Source organism: Typopeltis vanoorti, chromosome 18, assembly GCF_054136105.1.
Source record: "Typopeltis vanoorti isolate ZY-2024b chromosome 18, IOZ_Tvanoo_1.0, whole genome shotgun sequence".
NCBI classification, from domain to species: domain Eukaryota; kingdom Metazoa; phylum Arthropoda; class Arachnida; order Uropygi; family Thelyphonidae; genus Typopeltis; species Typopeltis vanoorti.
The window spans coordinates 92,487,977-92,510,617 of record NC_143566.1 but is presented as its reverse complement, the minus strand read 5'-3'; the positions used below and the strand labels follow the sequence as shown (position 1 = coordinate 92,510,617).

At 35.3% G+C, this 22,641-nt stretch overlaps 1 protein-coding gene across 1 annotated transcript in view; it reads left to right on the top strand.

Annotated features, from left to right (window-relative positions):
- Positions 1–22,641, top strand: part of LOC150096936 (uncharacterized) — a 198,119-nt gene that overhangs the window by 139,478 nt on the left and 36,000 nt on the right. Inside the window, exons 7-8 of the mRNA XM_090408096.1 lie at positions 4,510–4,604; positions 21,306–21,434. Coding sequence (XP_090264222.1) covers positions 4,510–4,604; positions 21,306–21,434 — 224 coding nt within the window. The remainder of the gene's footprint in view (positions 1–4,509; positions 4,605–21,305; positions 21,435–22,641) is intronic.

The following is a 22,641-nucleotide window of genomic DNA, read 5'->3' as shown; positions in this document are numbered from 1 at the left end:
CAAGGATGTACATTATCCCCTCTGTTATTATCTATATGGATCACATTATGAAGGAAAGTGTTATTAAACATGATATCAGAATTGGAGATGTTAATGTATGCTCTTTGCTTTATGCAGACGATGTTATACTTCTAAATAAATCCACTACAAGTTTGCAAGATTCCCTGACTAAATTGAATAATTGTTGTAATAGATATGGTATGAAGGGCAGCAATAAAAGGACAAAGACAATGAAAATAGGTGGAATCGTTGAAAATGTCAACTGTGTTGTGAATGGAGAACCTGTGAAACAAGTAAAACATTCGGCTACTTAGCCACGATTTTTAGTGAAGATGGTAAATTAAATATGGAAATAGACAACAGAATCAACAAAACTGGTTTGGTAGGAAGTCAATTGAATAAATTCATTTGGAATAAGAGAGAAATTAGTTGGAACACTAAATTAGCTGTATACAAGACAGTGTTCAAACCAGTTTTAACTTATGGATCTGAGAATTTTAACTATGGAAATATAAGATCTGATGATGTTGGAGTCTTGACAAGTAACAGACTGATTTGGAGGAAAATTGTAGATAGGAAGTTAATAATGATGTATGATGTAAGTTTGTCATGTAGTACTATCATATCCTGTACATCCCTTGAGGGTAGATGTCAGGAATTTGCTGATGATAATGTGTCTGAGTGATTATTAATCTTCTGAATTTGTTACTGACTTTTTTTATTGAATTTTTGAATCTTGCCTTGAACAGAACACATTGGCAGTACACCTGAAGTCAACCAGGCAAGTAATACAAAAATCAAATGCCATTAATGGCGTAAATTTTTCGAAAATAGTTTGAAGTCACGAGTGTAACATGTATGCGTGGTGAAATGTGAATGATGTGTTTGTGGAGAGCCTGAACAGGAGACGAGAGAAAGTTTGGATTTGTAGAAAGTGCGATATTTTTTTAGACTACAAGTTAACAAATGCAAAACAGACTGAAGGAATAAATGAAACAGAATGAAGGCTAGTGAGACTGAGGGAGTGAAAGAACTTAAGAATAAAGAAGCAAAAGTAAGTGATATGGGAGTATGAGGAAACAGGAGTAAGGGTGGGCAGAAGGAGAGGTAATGAGACTACAGGAGCAATGGAGTGAAATTGCTGGAATGCAAGATTTGAAGAAAGAGTTATTCAAAATGAAAAATGAAATGAGGAATATGTGGAGTGATATTAGATGTTTAGTGGTCATAAATGAAAGTGCGCAAAAGAATAGAATGAATGAAAAAGTGTAAAAGAGGTGACGAATGGTGCGAGAATAGCAGTGTATGGATATTCCATTGTTAGAAGATTCATTAATTAGCGAGTGTATGTAAGCTAGAATTCACTAAGGCAAGAGGACTTGATGACCTATCACCATGTTTTTTAAGGGAATGTTCCACAGAGTTAGCATCAACTTTGGCCTACCTGTTTAACAACAGTCTTGCAACAGCACAAGTCCTGAAGGAGTGGAAAAAAGGCAAAATTGTCCCACTTTACAAAGGTTGCGATAAGTTTAAGGCAACAAACTATAGTCCAATTAAGCTTTTGGAGAAGTTGGTGAGAGATAGGATACAAAAGTGGGTTAATAACAGTGGTATTCTTTGTGCTTGTTAGCATGGGTTTGTTAAAAGGAGGTCATGTTTTACAAACTTGCTTATGTACTATAACAGTGATGAATGTGTTCGACAAGGGAGATGTATATAGAGTGGTTAGATTTTGCAAAGGCTTTTAATGTGTTGACACACCACATAAAATGTTACAAAACTGAAGCAGATGGGATTAGATAATAGACTAGTGAGTGGGATGGGTGAATGGCTATCAGATAGGTATCAGCAAGTTGTGTATTGAGGGACACTATCTTGAAAGAGGAAAGTCACCGGTCATGTGCCATAGGGGTCTGTTTTGGGACCACTGTTATTTAATCAAAAATAAAAAAATCAACTAACACCTTTTTGTTCCTGTATAGGGAGTAGGCGAGGCCGTTTTAGCCCCATCTAACTTTTGGAGACTGAATGGGCAGTTCAGTCTCCACTGGTAGCCAATCAGAGATAGCTGGCCCAAGGCTATCACTAGTTAATCGGTATGCAGTGAAGAAGGCAGCTAACAAGTGCCACTATCTCGTGGTTCCTAATCCTAACACAATATTTTTAATGTATGAAAATAGTGTGGGTTTGACGGCCGATTTTCTTGAGTTTACAGGGCAAAAAACCTGAGTTTCTGGGAGAAAAACCCACTTGCCCATGCCAGAGATCGACTAACTTGGGAATCGGTCGAAAACAGGCTTAGAAAATGTTCCTCCAGTCGGCGACTAGACTCGAACTTATGTCTTTCTTCATGTGGTCAAGTGCTGTAGAGTGCAAACGTGGTGGACGAGGACCTGAAGTTCAGAGGTCACATTGCATAAGTTGTGAAAACATCACATCAGATTATGGCAATGATGCAGAGGACCTTGTAGAAATAAAGAGGTTTTGGTTCCATTGTGTAAGGCTTTGACAGGTGACATATGGATTATTGTGCACAGAGTTGGTTCCCCAGTTTTCATGGTGATGAGGCCTAGAGAAAACTAAGGTCATAATTGGTCTTTGGGATGAGGGAGAGCAGTTTGTAAAGGCTTATGAATAGAGTTAAGAGAGGGGGATATGATTGAGACATTTAAGTTGGTAAAGGAGTGTTACAGGGTTAATCTGGAAGAAATTTTTTGTAGAAGAGAGGTGGGAGGGGTAGAAAATGGAGGCATACCTGGAAACTGTATAAGGAGGGTGTTCTTCACCAAACTTCTCTTCCGCACTTTTTCTTTGCCGTTTCTCAAGTATACTTGCATAAATATCTTTTCTTCAATTTTATTTCCCTTTTTTATATAGAGCTCTACTCCAATCATCTGGAATTAGACATTCTGACCAGGCCTTGTTAATTATGCAGTGCAGCCACATTTGAGCATTTCTGGTGGAATTTGGTCTCTCTTTTTTTTTTTACACCCATCTCTTCATACCATTCCATAACAGCTGAAGCTTTATGGCATGGGGCATTGTCATCTTGATAGTAACACAGGTCTGTTTCATAAAAACTCAGTATAGGCAGCACCTGATTATCTAGAATATCAAGGTACTGAGCTGCCTTCGTGGAACCTTGGACCACAACCAGTGGTCCCACTCCTAACCAGCTGAATGCACCCTAAACAATTACTCCTCCACCACCAAACTCTACTGTGGGTATAACTCACACTGTGGTAACACGTGTTCACCAGGCTGCCTTTACACCCTACCATCAGACCGGAAACAGGTGAACCTTGATCCATTGCTCCAGAGTACCATTTTCCACTGGTCAATTGTCCAGTTCACACACTCTTTGCACCACGCCAGACATCACAAGCTGAACATCACAACAGTCGTTGTGATGTGTGGCTTGTGTGCCACTGCTCTTCTGTGAAAACCCAGTAAACGGAGTTCTTTTTGTACAGTGTTAGTGCTCACCTTGGTGTTACTGGTACTTTGGAACTCATCATGGATGACCTGTGCCGATTGTAGCCAGGTTTTGCATATCACCTGTTTTAACACCCTCCTGTGTCTTGCAGTCATTTTCGGTGGCTGCCCTGGATGTTTTCATGAACTAGTAATGCCAGAATGTTTCCATTTATTGATCACATCGCTACCCGTTGACTTTGGATGCTCCCGTTGAGTGGCAGTAGCACATATGGACATGCCACCAATGTGACAACCCATGATGACACTTCTCTTGAAGTCACTGAGTTCATGTCGTGTTGCCATACCACCTGTATTCAACTGCTATGATGAAATACTGCTTCCTATTATCTGTACACTAGCTTTTATGTTATTAACAAACCTGGAATGTTCCATAGCTTCAAATAATAGGGGTGTCTCGATAATTATTGGTAGATAGTGTATGTACATAGGTTAAAAAAAAGAGAGAGAGTAAGTTACAACATGACAGAAATATAAAGCTGCTGAGATTAATAACATAATGATAGAGCAGTCAGAAGGAATTTGATAATGAAATCTTAATTGTTTTGCTTCTGTTACAGAATAATACTTTATATCTCTTGATGGGGCATACTATCAGATAATCATAATTAATCTGTTTATCTTTTCTACAGTTTGTTATTGATAGACTGGATGTGAATCAACAATTTTTTTTACTTTGTTTGCAAGTTGGAGAGACTGTTTTATTCTTTGTTATGGATGAATCATAATCAAGATTTTCCATCATGATTATGATTCATCCATAACAAAGAATAGAACAGTCTCTCCAACTAATTCTCAGTGTCATCATAATAAATGTACAGTTGTGTTTAATATAAAATGAAGTGCCTAATTAAATTTATGAAATAAATTTAATTAGGCACAGAATTTTATATTGAACACAATTGTATTTCATATAATGAATTGCCTTCCCTTTTGGAGCTATAGTTGAAAATTTTAATGTATATTATTAGGATTAAATATCACAAAATCCTGTTTACTGCTATTTTTCAGGTTCATCATGTTCCTGTCTTATTTTGTGTTGTTATTGGAGTTATCATGATTGGTGGTTTCTGCCTATGTTATTATATTGTGTGGATTTTGTTTGAGTAAGTAAATTTTTCCATATATATGTTTCATATGTTTTTTATTTTTTTCCCCACTGAGATCTTTTATCTGAACATTAGTATTGTTTATTTATTTTGACCAAAAGACTTAAGTTTATACAAGGGTGACAATGGCATTAACTCTTTAATTACTTATAATTAAATTTAATTTAGAATTTAATTAAATTCTAAATGAAATTCAAATTCTTGCAAAAATAGGAACATAGAGAAAAAAAGACTCCTAAATACCAACAGAGGAATGAGATACTGGCAAACATCACTGTGCTAACAATTAAAATACATAAATATGTTTTTCTAAATTCTCAGCCTTAAAAATTTAAAGTTAAAAACTTCACTCCCATGGATGCCCCCATGTTTTTTCCTCACCTTCCATATAACGAAAAATTTCATTAGATGATATCCTATAACATCCATTCAAAAGTTTATAGACCTCTATCATATCACCCTCTCTTTCTCCTGCTAACCAGAGTCTGTAATCCACATACAATCTATCCTCATAATCTAGATTCCACAATTCAGATATAATCTTTGTAACTCTTCTTTGCACCCTTTCCACAGCTTCTTTATCCCCTGGGGATCGAGAAGACCAAATCTACACACAATATTCCAGGTGTGGTCTTATCAAAGCCTTATAAAGAAGCAAAATGACTTCCTTATCCTTAGATGTCAAGGTTCACTTCAGCATTGCAATTATTCTCTGAATTGTATTTGAAACTTTTGCTATGTGACCTTTGAACTTCAAACGTGCTGATATTCCATCTGTTCCTATTGGCAAATTCTAATCAAGGTTATGCAACAGCTCTTCAACCTCATTTTTATGAACCTCTAACTCTTCATCCAATGTAGCAGTAGCACTGTACACCATGTTACATGCACCTGGTTGATATATCTTAGCAAAGTTGAGCACTCATTAATTGAACAATCTCATTAGCTTCCAACACTCGAGTACCATCTGTATTCAATAAAGTTATTCTTTCACATTTATTCTTTATTTTGCTTGCGACATAACAATAAAATTCTTTTGAATTGATTTAGCGTGCATGACCAATTTCTTTTTAAGATTCCCGATTTAGCTTTCCACACAATACTCGTTACTTTTCTGGCCTGAGTTTTATATATTTCATAACTCCTCTCACTCTTATTCTCACGATATTCTTTCCACATTATCTTCTTCTTGTGGATCTCTTGCTTAATAAGGTTGTACATTCATTTCACTCCCAACCTATTCATTCTTCAAACACTAGGGATACATTCAAATACCGCCTGCTTCATTTAAGCACTTTTTCAAAGATTCCCATGCATTGCTGGCATTATTCGCATTCAGTAACTGACATCATAGTACCAAAGATAGAATTTTCCTAAGTTGAATGGACATGGACAACAACCTTGTCCATGTCCATTCAACATATCCATTGTTCTAATCGGAGCATCAATACAATTAGATACTTCCCAAGAAAGCACAGCATGATCACTGTTACCAATTGGTGGTAAAATAGCCATATTCTTAACAGGGGACTCCCTTCTGATGCTATGAGCAAATTCAATACTCTTTGACCTCATGCTGCTAGTATCTATTTGCTGACTCATCTTTCATCCTCTTCACTCACTCTTCATTTCTCCTTTTCCAAATACACAATTTTTGAACTCTTTTTATATAGACATTTGTTCATTGATTCATTCTGACATCTCATCAAAGTGTGTCCAACTTAGGCTTCTCTTTTTGATCTTCTTTGGCTAAAAATCTCATTAGCTCATTTTTTTTCAAATTCATGTTTCGTCTATCACACTATTAATATTTCTGAACTTGGCTTCCTTTCTTTTAATCTCAGTTTTCTCCAGTCTAACCTTCTTAATAATAAAGTCATCTTTTTCAGTGGCACAATCATGAGAATATCACGAAATGTGGCTTTCATTTAGGAAAGAATTAAATTGAAATTTCATCTAGGAGATGAGAAACCTTTATAATGGATTTTCAACCATAAGTGAGTTATTTGGTTTCACATAAAGTGGTAGGGTTTACCTCCTGAAAAAGAATTTTTATCTTGCAAAAATATGCAAACTATCTGATGAACAAGATGATACATTGGCCATAATTCCACACAACCAACTGACCGTTTTCCAATTTCAATAATCTATCAGGTACAAATGCTGAGGCATTTGTTTACCATTGATTTCACATAATAGACAAAAGGATTACCAGTATATTGTGGATATTATTTGCTCTCTAGGCAGTTAAAACCACAACCTGGTGTTGCTTTTTTTCTTTTATGGTGTACCATTCAAAATGCCATCATACTAGTATTGCATTCTCATTATAAGAATTCCACATGGAATGATCTCTATGATTAGTGTCATTTCATTGGTAATATAATTGATTCTAATCCAAAAGTTTGCATGGAATGCATGATGGAATTATAAGCAAAGTATATCCATATATTGCTAGGTATAATATCTCCTGTATACCACATAACTTTTCTCTGGATCCTTATTATTCACGAGCTGCAGAACTGAAAGATATGTACTTGTTATATTTCCATGGTTTCTCAACTTAAAGTTCCATAATTTTTCTTAGTTTCTTTTCAAGTATATCTGGATGTTTCAATAGTAAAATTCCTCTGTAATTCATCACATTGTTTTACTTTCCATTTTTTAATAGATGGGTACTATGATAGCTACTGCAATCTTCTGGAATTTGACCAGAATTTTGACCAGGCCTTCTTTTTATTATGCAGTATGACCATTGTAAAATATTTATACCTGCATATGAGCATTTCTTGTTGGATATTATCTATTCTAGCTGTCTTATTCCTTTGAAGTTTCTGGTGACTTTTTTGTGCTATTTTTCCATCACTGCTTATCTCCTTAACAATCTGTTGAAGTACTCACTTCAGACATCTACAGCATCTCTATTTTCTCTTTTTATATCACCTTAATCATCTTTTGTTCATTCCTCTTTCCTCCATTTCTAAGGTTTCCAATAGCCTCTAGAATGTTTTATCATCTTTGTCTTAATCAAGAGCTGGATATAAAAGTAGCAAAACAAGTCTTTCCATGACTTTTATTATCAAGCTAATTTTAACTTATGGATCTGAGCACTAGGTTAGAAATGAAACCATCAAAGACTGGAGACCTCAGATATGAGTTCTGAGAAAGATTGGTGAAGTGAACAGATGGCATCAGTGGCAGTATCACATTAAAAATTGAGGATAGTAGGAAAGACTTGCGATTGATAGCATTCAGGAATGTGTCAGTAGAGCTAACCTTAGGTGGTATGTTCACTTAAACAAAATGAGAGAAGCAAGATTGATACAGTAAAAAGTGTCCTAAAAGTCAGAATTATAAGATCTGATAATGTTGGAGTATATTGACAGATAATAGATTAATTTAGAGGAAAATTGTTGATCAGAAGTTAGTAATTGTGTAAATTTTTCACGTAGTTCATTAGTTCATGTCCCCCCCCCAAGGTAAAGTCTCTTCCTAAAATCAGGAATTTGATGATGATTGTTTTGCTACTTTTACAATCCAGCATTTTTTTTTTTTTTTTACATTTTTCTCCGTATTTTACAGAATGCATTTTAACTGACTTTGCTGAGAATATTGGATATGACTTCTTTTACCCGACTTCTTTAACTTTTTGAGTCTGTTGGGAAGTCTAGATTTTTCCATCCTTGCAAATATCCTCACCATGTGCCTCCATGGCTGAATCATGATTATTCAACATTTTCTTCATATTTTGCCACAGAGTCTCCAGGATTTGGTTCTTTTTGTTTTGAAATTCATTTTTACTTGAATAATATCATAAATAGAGATAAGATTTTACTTTAAAAATCCTCCATAAAGAGATCAGCACAAGATGGAGAGAGGAGGCTACCCATTGCAAGGCCAGTCAATTGCTGATATATGGTTTTATTCCACATGAAAAATTTTGATGTTAAACAATGACGGAACAGAGAAGTAATATCTTGTGGGAGCAAACTTCCCAAAATGTTGATGACTTCCTCCACAGGGATGTTAGTGAATAGAGCTGTAACATCCATGCTGGCGAGTAGATCTGTATTGGAGATTGAGATGTTGTTCAGTTTCTCTACGAAATGTTGCGAATTTCGTATATAAGTATCTGAATTATGGATGTGTGGTTTGAAGAGGCCTACCAGGTGTTTAGATAACAGATAAGTGGGCAAATTGATTCCATCTACAATCGGGCATAGTGGTATTCCATTTTTGTGTACATTAGGCAAAAAGAACACATTGGTGACGTCAGTAATGACAAAGAAGAAAAATCGGGGTTAGCTTTTCATTTCTCAAGAATGAACCATATCATAGCATGGTCGTGGTGAGTGGTCGGTGTAATTTAGCGCTCGTGTAAAATTGGTGATTTTTGGTGTGTGTTTTTCCTTAGAAAATTGGTTTTATAGTATATTAGAACGATTTTCGTGTTTTTAGAGTATTTTGTGTGTCTTTATAACATATTTTATTGGGGCTGTCACCGCTAGAGGGATTCGTAGTGTAGTGTGTAGTGTTCGTGAAAGCTCCGGATAAGATAAGTATTATTTTCAGTTATCGTTGATAAATTTATTTAATATTGCGTAGTTTTGTTTGCCTTGCGTCTCTTAGTGCATCTTTTTGTGTGTTTTTGGTGTGTTATAATTTAATAAAATGCGTTGCAAGTAAGTATGGCTCCAGTTCGAAGGAAAATGGCGGCCAGTAATGATGGTTCGCCATCTTTATCAAAGAACGTAATTTAAAAGAGATGATTCAGTGTACTAGCTGCGAAATGTACGCTTTGCGGAGTGCAGTCGGAGTGTGGCTAGATGATAATAAAGGAGTGAATGTGTGTAGGGAGAATGAGAAATTGAAGAGTATTTCGGATCGTGAGTGTGATATTTTTGTCAAACTTCAGAATGAAGAAAGTAGGGATATGACAAATGGCGAGGTTGTACCAGAGAATTGTGAGAGCATGAATGTAGAAAGTGTGAATGATAGTATTAATGGTTTTACTGAGAATAAAAAAGATGAGATAGATGCAATGAGTGAGATCGCGTTGTTGAATGGTGCGATACAAAGGGCAAAACAGCAGCTAGAGCGTATGAGCAAAAGTCGACTGAATGAACCAGCCAATAATAAAAAGTATGACAGGAAAAATAGACGTATGAGTGTGAACATGAACAAAATGAAGGATAGAGTGCTGTATGGAGACTCGTTAGTACGAGGTGTGATAGCAGAGGATTTGACAAAATCGTACCAACCTGGTGCGGCCATAAAGGATGTAACTGAGTCTATTAGAGAGCAAAAGGAAAGGGTGAAAGAAATGATTGTTGTGGCAGGTACGAATGATTTGAAAGGAGACAAAATGGAAATGATAGAAGACCTGAATGAATTGTTTGAGGTAGCAAAAGAAAAGAGTGAGAGAGTTAGAATGATTAGTCTTTTGGTATGACAGTGAAATGTTTAAAAGGAGGGCCATAGTTGCGAATGACTTAATGCGTGGGTTATGTATGATGAGTGGTGTGGAATTTGTGGACGTGTGGAGTGAGTTCGATGGGCGAAAGGATCTATATAAGATGGATGGCTTGCATTTGAATGGTTACGGTGCAAGAAGACTTGAGAAAGTGTTGCTGAATGTGGTGGATGTGCAAATTCAGGGAAACTAGATTTATTAAGGGGGGGAGGAGTAGATATGCAGTCCTTAGGGAGGCAGTTGAATGTAAGAATGAATATAATATGCCCGAGCAAACAAGGACAACAAATCAGAGGGGGATAGTTAATATAAGGCATCAAGGTAGGGTTGGGGCTAATGGGGGTCTTAAATTCATGTACACTAATGCTAGGAGTATTAGGAACAAGAAGGAAGAATTTTTGGCCATTGTTGGCACTTCCAGACCACAGATTATTGGCCATTAGTGAAACATGGCTGACTGTAGATGATATAACTAGTGGGATTGAATGTGAACGGTATAGTGTGTTCAGGAATGACAGAGAGAATAAAATGGGGAGAGAAGTATTGTTGATGATAGCTGATGAACTGCAGCCAAGGAGAATAGAAGTTGAATTGCAGGATAGAGAAAAAGAGCACATTTGAGTCCATCTGGAGTGAGATTGTGGCTAGCAGAACAAAATATACAATTGGGTGCAGATATAGATCAGGTGATGGAAAAGATGGTGGAGATAGTATGCACAAGCAAATAGAAGAAATGAGTGAAAGGAGGGTAATTATTATGGAAGATTTCAACTATGGTCGCATTGATTGGAGTGAGGAGAGGACACACGGGAGGAAGGAATTAGATTTTATGCGGATATTAAAGGATAACTATCTGCGACAGCATGTAATGGAAAATACTAGGGGTCAGAGAGTGCTTGACCTAGTAATTACATCTGAGGATTTGGCTGTAACAAATATGACCACATTCTCACCAATCGTGAGAGTGATCATAGGGTCTTGACTTGGGAGGTGGCTAAAGGTGTAGAATTTTCAATTAAGACAGGGTACATGTGGAATTATCGGGCTGGAAAGTATGACAAGCTTAGGAGTTTGATTGGTTCAGTGCCATGGCATGTACAACTGCAAGGACTAGAAGTCGATAGTGCATGGGAGGCAGTTAAGAAGTGTTTGCATGAAGCAATGGCTGACTGTATACCTAGCGTCCGAATAATAAATCAACTAGGGGTTAAATGGATGAATAACACCATTAAGCTTGAGCTGCAAAAAAAGAAACAACTATGGAGGGAATTTAAGGAGAAAGGTGACCGGCAGGCACATGAATTGTATAAAGCGCAGGCCAGAAGGGTAACGAGTGGTAAGAAAAGCAAAAAAGATTACGAAAGAACATTGGCCATGCAGGCTAAAGAGAATCCTAAACAGTTTTATAGATATGTAACAAGTAAAAGGAAAAATGTACATGGCAGAATGATTTTAAAGAATGCCGATGGTAGGGAGGTGACTGAATCAGTTGATATAGTTGAGTTACTGAGTGAGCACTTTGCAAGAATATATCATCCAGGTGGTGACATTGCAGAAACGAATGTACCAGTAGATTATACGGGAATTGTGGTGAATGAAGTGGAGGTGAGTAGTCTATTGCATAACCTCAATGTCAATACATCTGTGGGATTGGATGGTATACCAGTTCGTGTTGTACGAGAAGCAGCTAAAGAATTGTCAGTGCCCTTGACCATTTTGTTTAATTTGAGTCTCAGGTCTGGGTTAGTCCCAAGGGGGTGGAAAGAGGGGAAAATAGTTCCACTGCATAAAGGTGGTTCCAAGACTGCTGTTGTAAATTACCGACCGATTAGCATATCAGGAATCATTGTCAAGGTCTTAGAGAAATTAGTCAAGAAAAGAATACAGGATTGGATAGATGAAAATGGGATATTGTGTGGGGGACAACATGGTTTTGTGAAGGGTAGATCATGCCTCAGTAACTTGCTCACGTTTTATAACACAGTGACGGCCGAACTGGATAGGGGTAATGGGTTTACAGTAATACTGCTGGACCTTGCCAAGGCTTTTGATAGACAAACAAGTTGTGGTTCCTCTGTATCGACCCTTGATAAGACCCCATGTGGACTACTGTGCTCAGTTATGGGCATCAGGGTTTCTTCGTAATGGGGAGGAAGTGGAGAGGATCCAGAGACGAGTGACCAAGATGATAGCAGGTCTGTGGAATGAACCTTATGAGAATATTTTGAGGATTTGTGGGTTGCAGAAATTGGTCGATAGGCGAAGGAGGGGTGATATGATTGAGACATTCAAATTACTGAAGGGTTTCTATAAGATTGATCCAGAAGATATTTTTGAAAATATGACTGGTGGTGGGAGGACTAGGGGCCATGAATGGAAGCTGGGCAAGAGCGTGGTTGACAAGGGTGTTAGAGCTAGGTTTTTTACTTGGAGGGTGGTGAATGAGTGGAATAAGCTTCCAGAGTCTGTTGTGGGTGCTACGACCGTGAATGAGTTCAAGGCAAGGTATGATAGATACTGTGTGAATGTTGAATAGTTGTTCTTGACATGATGTTAGGGCCTCCCTCGATGAGTCTGTCGACTCCTTGGAGTTGCCTGGAACGATAATAATAATAATAGAGTGGGATAGAAGCACAATTCCTTACATAGAGAAGGACTTCTGCTCTCGAATTTTTAAAGAGGGCCACAACAGTTGCCTGCTGTATACAAAACCTTAACAGGAACCAAGGACTAATCTTGCCTGTGATCTGGAAGACCCTTATTAGATCTCTTAACTCACCAGAACTGAATTACAGTGCCAACTATAGAACGTTCCTAAGTAACAACAAGTGAGATCATGCATGCTCTATGCATGTATTGTATGCGCTCTGTTCTTTGTCTAATATAATTGGAATTGGTTGATTATAGTTTGTAACAGTTTTTTGCTTTTTAGTGCCTTATATCAGTTATGTACCCTGAAATGCAAACAGCCTTAGTTGGTGAAACTAGTTGGTATAATGTAGTTGTTTATTATATGCATACTTGATCAAATATCCCATTAGAAGTCATTCCAGAGCTTTCATGGTCAAGAAAATTAACCTTTTTTTTAACATGAATAGAATCCATGGGGAAATCAAACGAAAGGTACACCGTTTTGATTTTGAACTCCTTAAATGTAAAAAGGCCAAACTATTAAATCATTTAACTTTTTTGAAGAGATGTCGGAACAATAAGATTATTCCAGAGTTTCTATTTTTAAAAGAACAATTCCATTCAAGACGAGCGAAACATATTTATTTTAAAACATCTTTGGCACTTCTATGTGAATGGATACAGCATACCAGATTTCTTTAAAGCCAAATAGATTTAGAATGTTACCAGATTTATGACAATATCTCTAGTACTTTAGACCAAGATATATGGTCACTTTTGGACAGAATGGTCACTATTAGCTATGATAAAGCCTTTACAACAAGCAAACGAAACCAAATAAAAAAATTCAATGATCTTTATACAAAACATTTTAAGTCAAAACCTTCTCTACCAGATAACAAAGTTATTTTAAATTTATCGGATCACGTATTAACAAAATCAGAGATCGGTATACTTAAAAAAAGGTTTCAATTTTGCGATAACACCTGATCATGTCCCTAAAGTGGATATCATTTGTAATATAGAAAAGGTAGTCTCATCGTTACTGGAACCCATAGCTAATGATATTAGATTAAAAATTAGTATCATCCTCTCATCTTCCAGAACTCCTAACAAAAACATCACTCCTCTAGAAAAAAAAAAGAACATCGTGTAGTTTTGAAGAAAAAGAAAGACATTATCATATTGAAAGCAGATAAGAGAAATTCCACAGTGATTTTAAACACCAGTGATTACGAAGATAAGATTAACAGCTTACTATCGGATACATCAACCTACCATGTCCTAGTCACAGATCCAACACTAAAGAATCACAATGACACCAACAATTTAATACATGACATGGTGAACTGGCCTATAGACTTAAAACGAAGATTGAAATCAATGCATCCACTAACACCAAGACTATATGGTGCTTCCTAAAAGTACACAAAAATGGAATACCACTACGCCCGATTGTAGATTGATTCAATTCGCCCACTCATCTGTTATCTAAATACCTGGCAGGCCTCCTCAAACCACACATCCATAATTCAGATACTTATATACAAAATTCGCAACATTTCGTAGAGAAACTGAACAACATCTCAATCTCTAATACGGATCTACTTGCCAGCCTGGATGTTACATTTCTAATCACTAACATCCCTGTGGAGGAAGTCATCAACATTTTGGGAAGTTTGCTCCCACAAGATATTACTTCTCTGTTCTGTCATTGTTTAACATCAAAATTTTTCATGTGGAATAAAACCATATATCAGCAATTGACTGGCCTTGCAATGGGTAGCCCCTCTCTCCATCTTGTGCTCATCTCTTTATGGAGGATTTTAAAAGTAAAATCTTATCTCTTGTAGACCCTAAACCCACAGTATGGTGGAGATACATGGACGATATCTTTAATATCGTAAATTTTAGTCTATCGTTCACTTATGAAAGCTGCTGAACCTGGTTTCTTTTTAAAACTTTCTTGCATATATTTTTTCCATATTTGACTATTATTAGCACTACACCACTATGGAAGCAAACAATTATTCATTGTAGGAGGTCTCCACTCACACAAAGTTCATAAAACCATGCCTTAATGTCGCCACATTCTTAAGCAATGCATTCCACACACCCGCAATTCTTCATGCAAAGTATTTGCTTTTCACCCCCCCCCCCCCACTTGGAAAAGAATGGGAAAGACTCCCCCTTAGAAGAGACTTTTCCATTTTGTGAAAAGTCTCTTCAACTTGAGAAATTTAATTTTGCAACATCTCTCCAACAACCAGTTGAAAGTTTATCTATGCTTTTGACATAGCAATCACTACTCAAGTCTGTTTCCTCCAATGCCTTGAAGAAACACTGAGCAAAGATCTGACCTTTCTGCAAAACTACTTGGAAAGTTGGAGACTATTCCCTCATCCTAGTAAAACTGTAGTTTCAACTTTCACCTAAATAACAACAAGGATCATAGAAAACTAAAAATAAATTTTTGCAACAGGACTCTAATATATGAAAGTAATCCATGCTTGCTACCTTGATGTCACACTTGATCACAGCCTAACATACTGACAACATTTGGAAAAAACTAAATTAAAGATATTTGCCAGAAACAGCATCATAAACAAGTTCATGGCCACAACTTGGAGTTGTAATGCTTAGATCTTAGAACAGCAGCCCCTCTTTGTTTTTTCCAGTGGCAGAGTATTGTTTGCCAGTTTGGAGCCAAAGTGACACGATTCTTGCAGACACAGCTGAACATTACGAGAACTATCTCTTGTACTTTATGATCTACTCCATTCCGATGGTTGCCTGTTAATCACTGTTCTTTCTCACATCACTCCTCCATGCTACTATCAAAATCAAAGAAAGAAATAAAATCAGAAGTAACACAAACCCTCCTATACATCAAGATCTCTCTCTCTTTACTTCAGATCTCCCATCAGGCTTGTGGATTTACCAGATGATGATTTCCAGGACTAGTGAAGAATACTTTGGAATGAACTGCAAACAAGTACCTGATCACATCGAGCTATCAAACTCTAGAATTCCATCTAGCTCAGTTCCTCTGGAACTAGAGGTGTCTAGTCCTAAATCTGTTTAGATTTAGGACAGGAAAAGGCCACCATGCCAGCTTACTACATCTGTGGGGAATTTACAGTCACCCTTTTGCATGTGTGGCACTGTGCAGACTATGCATCATTGATGGCTGTTCCACATACTCGTTCCCTTGAGGTCTCAGGAACTTGCATATACTTCTGGGTAGTGCCATCAATTGGTTAACTGAACTTGTCAATCTGCATATAGTTTTGCCCAAATTTTAAAATTTCTTGTGTTTTTAAAAATATAAGAAATTTTCTTGTGTTTTTTATCCATAAGCTAAATAAATAAAATCTGACAGAAATTTACCTGCTAGATTTTTGTCAGAAATCTAGCAAGTAGTTAATTTTATAATTAGCTTTGCATTTTCTTCATATATTTCTCTGTTGATTTCTTACCTTTGGAATGGCAGAGTATGGTCTTTGCTCTCCTTGTGCCAATAAACCACAGACTAACCAACCACATTTTCAAAAAGCATTTCTATATACCTGGTATTTGTTTCTTACTCTGCTGTTTATATCTCCAACAACAGGGATCAGCTTTTCCATTTTTTTTTGTCAGCTGCATTCATTCATAACCTGAAAAATTCATCAATAAAGTAGAACTGACTGTAAGCACCAGCAAGTCATATTATCCACTTTCCCATTTTCAAAATTTTCCATATCTGTCTGCTTGAAGGTGTCTGCCATTTATAAGTGTATCTTCATGTTTTTTTGTTTGTTGTTGAATGTTATAGCTCCTACCTCCTTTATCTGATCACTGTTGCCCAGATATAACATATTGTAGTTATTATTTAGCAACATCTCACTTGTTTGTCTTCTTCTTCACTTCAGTAACCCATATCAGCATATGTCTATATAAGTATGCTGTCATTGTAATACCAATTATACTGACTTTGTACATCTCTAATTCTTCTTTAAGGATGACTTCTATTCTGCTAATTGAAAGTTTTTTCACTTGATTATACTATAAATTAAAGATGCCAAGAAATTATATTCTTGATTTTAACCCTTATCCAAGTGTAAGCAAGCAAAGTTTGCATGTGAAGTATCTTCACAACTGAGCTACTTACATGTAGAGGCTAATGACTTCACATTAATTGCCTTAGTATCCCATAATGCAAAGCACACATCTTTTCAGGTGTGTACAATGCTAAGCTATTAATTCAAAACTAAGGCAATTAATGTGAAATCATTAGCCTCTATATACAAGTAGCCCAGTTATGAAGATACTTCATGGGCAAACTTTGTTTGCTTACACTTGATAAAGGATTAAACCAAGAATATAATTTCTTGGCATCTTTAATTTGTAGTATAACCAAATGAAAAAACTTTCAACGTCTATCTCTGATTTGGAGTATTTTAATCTGCATTACTGCAACCTTGGTATCTATTCTGGATCTGGCTCCCACTGATGACGTTTATTAATGTTTAAAACGAAGGGGATAAAAATCCCTTGTTGTTTTACAGCCAGTAAGCGAAACTCTAAGATTGAGAACTACGATCTATAAGTTTCATGCCGAAGAACTATCGGCGAATCCAAGCTAAGTGACCACTTGGTAGTACAACACCAAGGCAACTCGAAGCAAAGGTGGAGCAAGCTCCCTCACTATCCTTGATATTTTCTCATAATGTAAAAACACAGCTCCTAGGAGATGTAATACTGTCATTACATTATGAGGAGAGGTCACTACCCAGACCGGTTTTAACCTTTTTTGAGGTCTCATCAGTGAGTAGGTAGACCTGGATGATATCAAAGTTTAAGTGAAAAGAACTTGCATACCTTCACTATATGAATGCCATAAAGGTGTGCCTGTATGTTATAACTAAGAGGAAGATTTATTAATGTTTGTTTTGGGGTTTGCTTGCCTCCTTGGAAGTAGGGAGACTGCTCAATGGTGAGTTTTTGCCTATCACTGAGTGGAGCTACTGCTGAGTTTCCTGTCCTGGAGCGATTCAGATCAGGATTGTAGAGTTTAATTGTGATCTTTTAGGGTCACTTAGTGAGATTTAGAGTGACCTTGTAGATAACTCGGAGTTTTTGGAGAGGTATCCCTGCATCTTAACATACTTCAATAAAGGTCAAAACCAGTCTGGGTAGGACTTTCTCATAATGTTTAAAATTGCACACACCCAAAAGGATGTGTGCTTTGCATTATGGAATACTAAGGCAGTTAATGTGAGATTATTAGTCTCTATATATAAGTAGCACAGTCATGAAGATACTTCATGCACAAATTTGTTTGTTTGCTTACACTTGGATTTAAAACCAAGAATATATTTCTTGACATCTTTAATTTATTCTATTCCACTTCAATTTTTAGGCAAGTTTCACATTTCACTTGTAAGTTAAAAACTTGGTACTTTATGTTTCACTTTTAATTTTCATCTCTGATGTAGACCTTCTTTCTTCTCAAAGAAGTGAGTCACCACCAGTGGTGGCTTGTGACTTAAAATTGTGGGGGTGCTGCAACTTTCAAAATATACATACACACTGTAAGTACAGTGTATACATGTTTGGATAAAATATCAAAATTATGATAAAATTATACAGTTTGGTATAATTCAAAATTGCTTAAAAATCAAATATATTCTTCTTGTTTTGTTTCATGAAAAAATATTGTTTATTATCGATAAAATTATACAGTTTAGTATAATTCAAAATTACTTAAAAATTACTATAACAAATATTATGTCTTTAATTTTAATGTCCAAATATTTAAAGAGACAGAGTAAATACGATAAGCACTACGAATACTCTACTACTGGCACAAACTGCATATAAACAACAGTGGAACTGCGCTACGGACAGTGCCGCACTACGCTAATAGCTGGCATCTCACTATGACGTGCATATGCTTGCGCCCGTAGCAATATGACACTGTGGAAAACACAGTGCCGCTAGCGTCCTTCGCCCTCCTAAGTGCTACAAGATGGATTTTTATTATTTTTTTTTACAAAATAAGAGAATTATATTGGATTGTTGATGATAAAAAAAATAAATATTACAAGCAAATATAAATAAATTAAGAAATATATTTATATATTGAGAAAAATTGGGTTCCGCAGTGCCTATGCACGAGCTGCCCCTGGTCACTGATCAAAGAGAAGAATCAAGCATATTGCAAATCAGTCTTTGTTTCCTGTCTACCCAAATTCTAAATAGTTGAAAGCAAATTATCAAACAAAATTAAAACTGATTGTAGCACAGCCAAATCTACGTAATTTGCATCATGTTTTCATATAGAAATCATTCCAGCTGGGGATTTGCCAGACCTGTTAGCTGTAACATTTTGCCCTTATTGATGCTAAAAAGAAAAACAGTTTTTTTGTTTGGCTTTCTTAGAGCTCCTTATCACACTGCCATTAAAATAGTTTTGAAGCAGCACAATTAATATTTCAACTTGCTCCTCCTCTAGTTTAAGTAAGAGTGAAAAAGGAATATTTTTCACTCTCTCATTTATTAAGAGATCATTCACCTTATTAGATGCATTTGCAGAGACCTTATACAGTCTCAGATCAACAAATTAAACAAGGTTTTAAATCAGTTCTAGACATGGGGCAAAGACAATAAAAAGATTTCATTATGTTAGAGCTCTTGGAGTGTTTGAGTTTCCTAGGGTACATAATGAATGTGATGCTTAGACTCGAATAATAGATTTTTTTTAGGTGCCTATGTGCAATCTAGCCCTTACATAAATAAGATTTTAAAAACATCTTGGGTATTGTGCACTAAAATTTTAATCAGCTTAGATGTAGTTTCAGTTTCACTATTATTCCTCTGGCAAATATATTAGAACTGAGAACTTAGAACTCAGATATATTAGGACAGGTGAAGAGCGATTTTCCTCCTATTAAGTATGACTACATATATAGGGGAATTATATCAAGAATTTATGATGAATTTATCTAACATGAAACAAAGAGGAAATTTATTTGAAGTTTGAGAGTTAGCAGGTCATATGTAATGTGAAATGCTGCTGTGAATCTCTGAGGAAAGTTTGAAGTAATGAGAAACCATCTGAACTCCAGTTAGAATGATTGCCTAAACTTATCCAAACTTTGAAAAGCAATCATACTTAACTGCTACTTTTTTAAATTAGCTATTCATTCAATGTATTTATAATTTAATTAATTCAGTTATCATCCAGCAGCATTTTGAGCAATTAGTCTTATATGGTTCACATTCATTTCATATTACTACACCTCCCCCCCCCCCCTCTTTCTCTATCTCTTTAAAATGTGAAGTTATCTAGAATGAAATATGCCATGATTATTATTTTGTGACATTCCAAGTACTAGATTGTTCTGCAGAACATAAAAAGCAATAAGAAGAGAGCTAAAACAAATATACAGATAGATTCAAAGATATGCAAAATGGTCTTCAGGCTATAAAGTGAATTTATGTAACATTTAGAAAGAATTAGATAATTGTTATGGCTAAAGGTTACTTAAAAAATTTCATCTTATCATTTACAGGTAACTTGGTTTTATAGAAACCCAATTAATATCATGAAAGAGCAGATTACTTTATCCTCTTTCTGTGTTCTGCAATGCCAATTAATTGCATTATTCATTTGCTGGTTTGAGTCACTTTCAGTAGTCTTTTCAGCTAAAGAGCATCTTTTTTATCAAATGAGCTGCAAGAACTTAAAAATTTATGTACAATGATTATCTAATTTAGCCTGATTGAACATGTGTCAGTATTGCTGTTATGTGTTTTGTTTTTAAGTGCATATGCAAAAAAACTAATTAATAAATGAAATTTTATTTTATTTATGAATTATTTTTTTGCAAATGAGAAGATAAGCTGTGAGAGAATATATATAAGCCACTTGTATATAAGCTAATGAATTTTGTTTTACACATATTTATTTGGCAATAATGGGATTTACTCAGTTTATTGACTTGCTGTTTTTTATTTATATATTTTTTCTCTCCCACTGAGTTAGGTAAACAGATAAGAGAACATAATGGATATTTGTGCAGGGAAGTCATAGGATTAATAAGATTTAAACCTTTATGTTTAGAATTATGGAAATAATTCTAAACATAGCCACATACATAAAGACAGCCAAATTCATGTTGGCTGTCTTTATGTATGTATGTATTATCTTATATCTGCATGTATAAACTCTTTGTGAAGTTGATTTTCATTAACTTGGCAAGGACTCATTCATAGCTTTGTTCAATATCTGAAAACTCAACGCAACATCTATAACAAGAAACTGTGCATGTGAAGAACAACCGCATGTTGTATTGAGACTCCATGTCTCACATGTTGCTATTTTTGTTGTTAGAAGGTACGACACTGTGATACTGAAATTGTTTTACATTCACTAGTATAGTACTTAACCCCTTGTTTCAGTTGACATATTTAGAAAATAAAGAACCTGTAATAATAATTTGTAAGGTGGGAAACAAAATATATAATTTTGTTAAAACCTTAATCTTAAATTGTGCCTTATTGTATGAATGATTTATTTTGATTTTTTTTAATCTTTTTTTTTATAGTTCACCATATGAAGAAACATATTATAATGGGCTTCTTTTTAACAACTATGGGTCTGAATACCAGCCACCAACTTTCCCAAAGTATCATTATCATCATGCCAGAAATGGTGGAAGAATGGCGACCAGAAGGTGACCATATATTTTTTCTATTTTTTTTTCATGTTCATTGGAGACATCGACTGCTGTCTATGGTTTATTTTATTAACATCTTGGAGATTCAAAAAAAAGCTGCCTGACAGTATCTGTGAGATATGATTTCTCCTTTCTTCATTTTTTTTTCTCTTTCACTCTTTGATAAAACTGTATCCATAATGCATATGCTTTACCTATTAGAAACTGGTTTTAGCAAAATGGATGTGTATTTATTATCCATTTCCTGCTACATGTTCCTTTTTCCCGTCCAGTTACCCATTTCTCTTGTTATGCTGCTAAATTCTAGTCATGCATATATATATTTAATATTTCATCTGTAGTTGCTGCAGCTGCAAATGATTTTATATTTATTAAAATTTTTCCATATTTGCAGCATTGTTTACATTTTCCTAAGCATATCTATATCTGCTATATTTTTCTTTTATATGTGGTTATTTTGTCATTAAAATGTAAGCAAATAATACTTGCATTTAAAAAGAACTTTTTTACAGTATTCAAAGTGATGTTTTAGACTTTGCACTTCCTACTGTATAAATTGAGATATATGGAGGGTAAAATATCCTTAAGTCTTCATGTATATAACTGAAAGTATGTAATACTTTGAATGTATAGTATTTTTTGTATAGACTTATATTAGTGAATACAATCACATTAGGATATAAATATAAGAAACTATGTTAAACAAGTCACTTACCTTTCTTTCACTCTTATAATTGAACTCCTTACTTAGTGTAACTTTGAGAACAACAATCTGTAGGGATATTCTCTACAAATTTCCATTCAAACAATACTTTATAAAACACTTTCTCACCACTATTTTATATATAAGAACAAAAATTGCATTATTTTGGCCCACACCAAAAAGAAAATTCTAAAGTATGGCTTTCAAACCTATAGCTTAGTTATTTTGCTGATTAGTTTGATATACATACTGTTACACTGTATTTCAGGCTGTGTGTGTATATCATGAAAAATTCTGCTTTGTCCACCTTAATTTATGATTTATATGAGAAATACTGAGCTTTAGTCATTCTTCCTATTCAGGATTGCAAATTTGTATTGTAATGATTAAATCTGGTATGGTTAAACTAAACTGTAAGCATAAATATGATGAGAAATCACATTATCAGAGGGACTAGTTAATATCACTAGTGATAATGATGACATTTTTTATTTATTTATT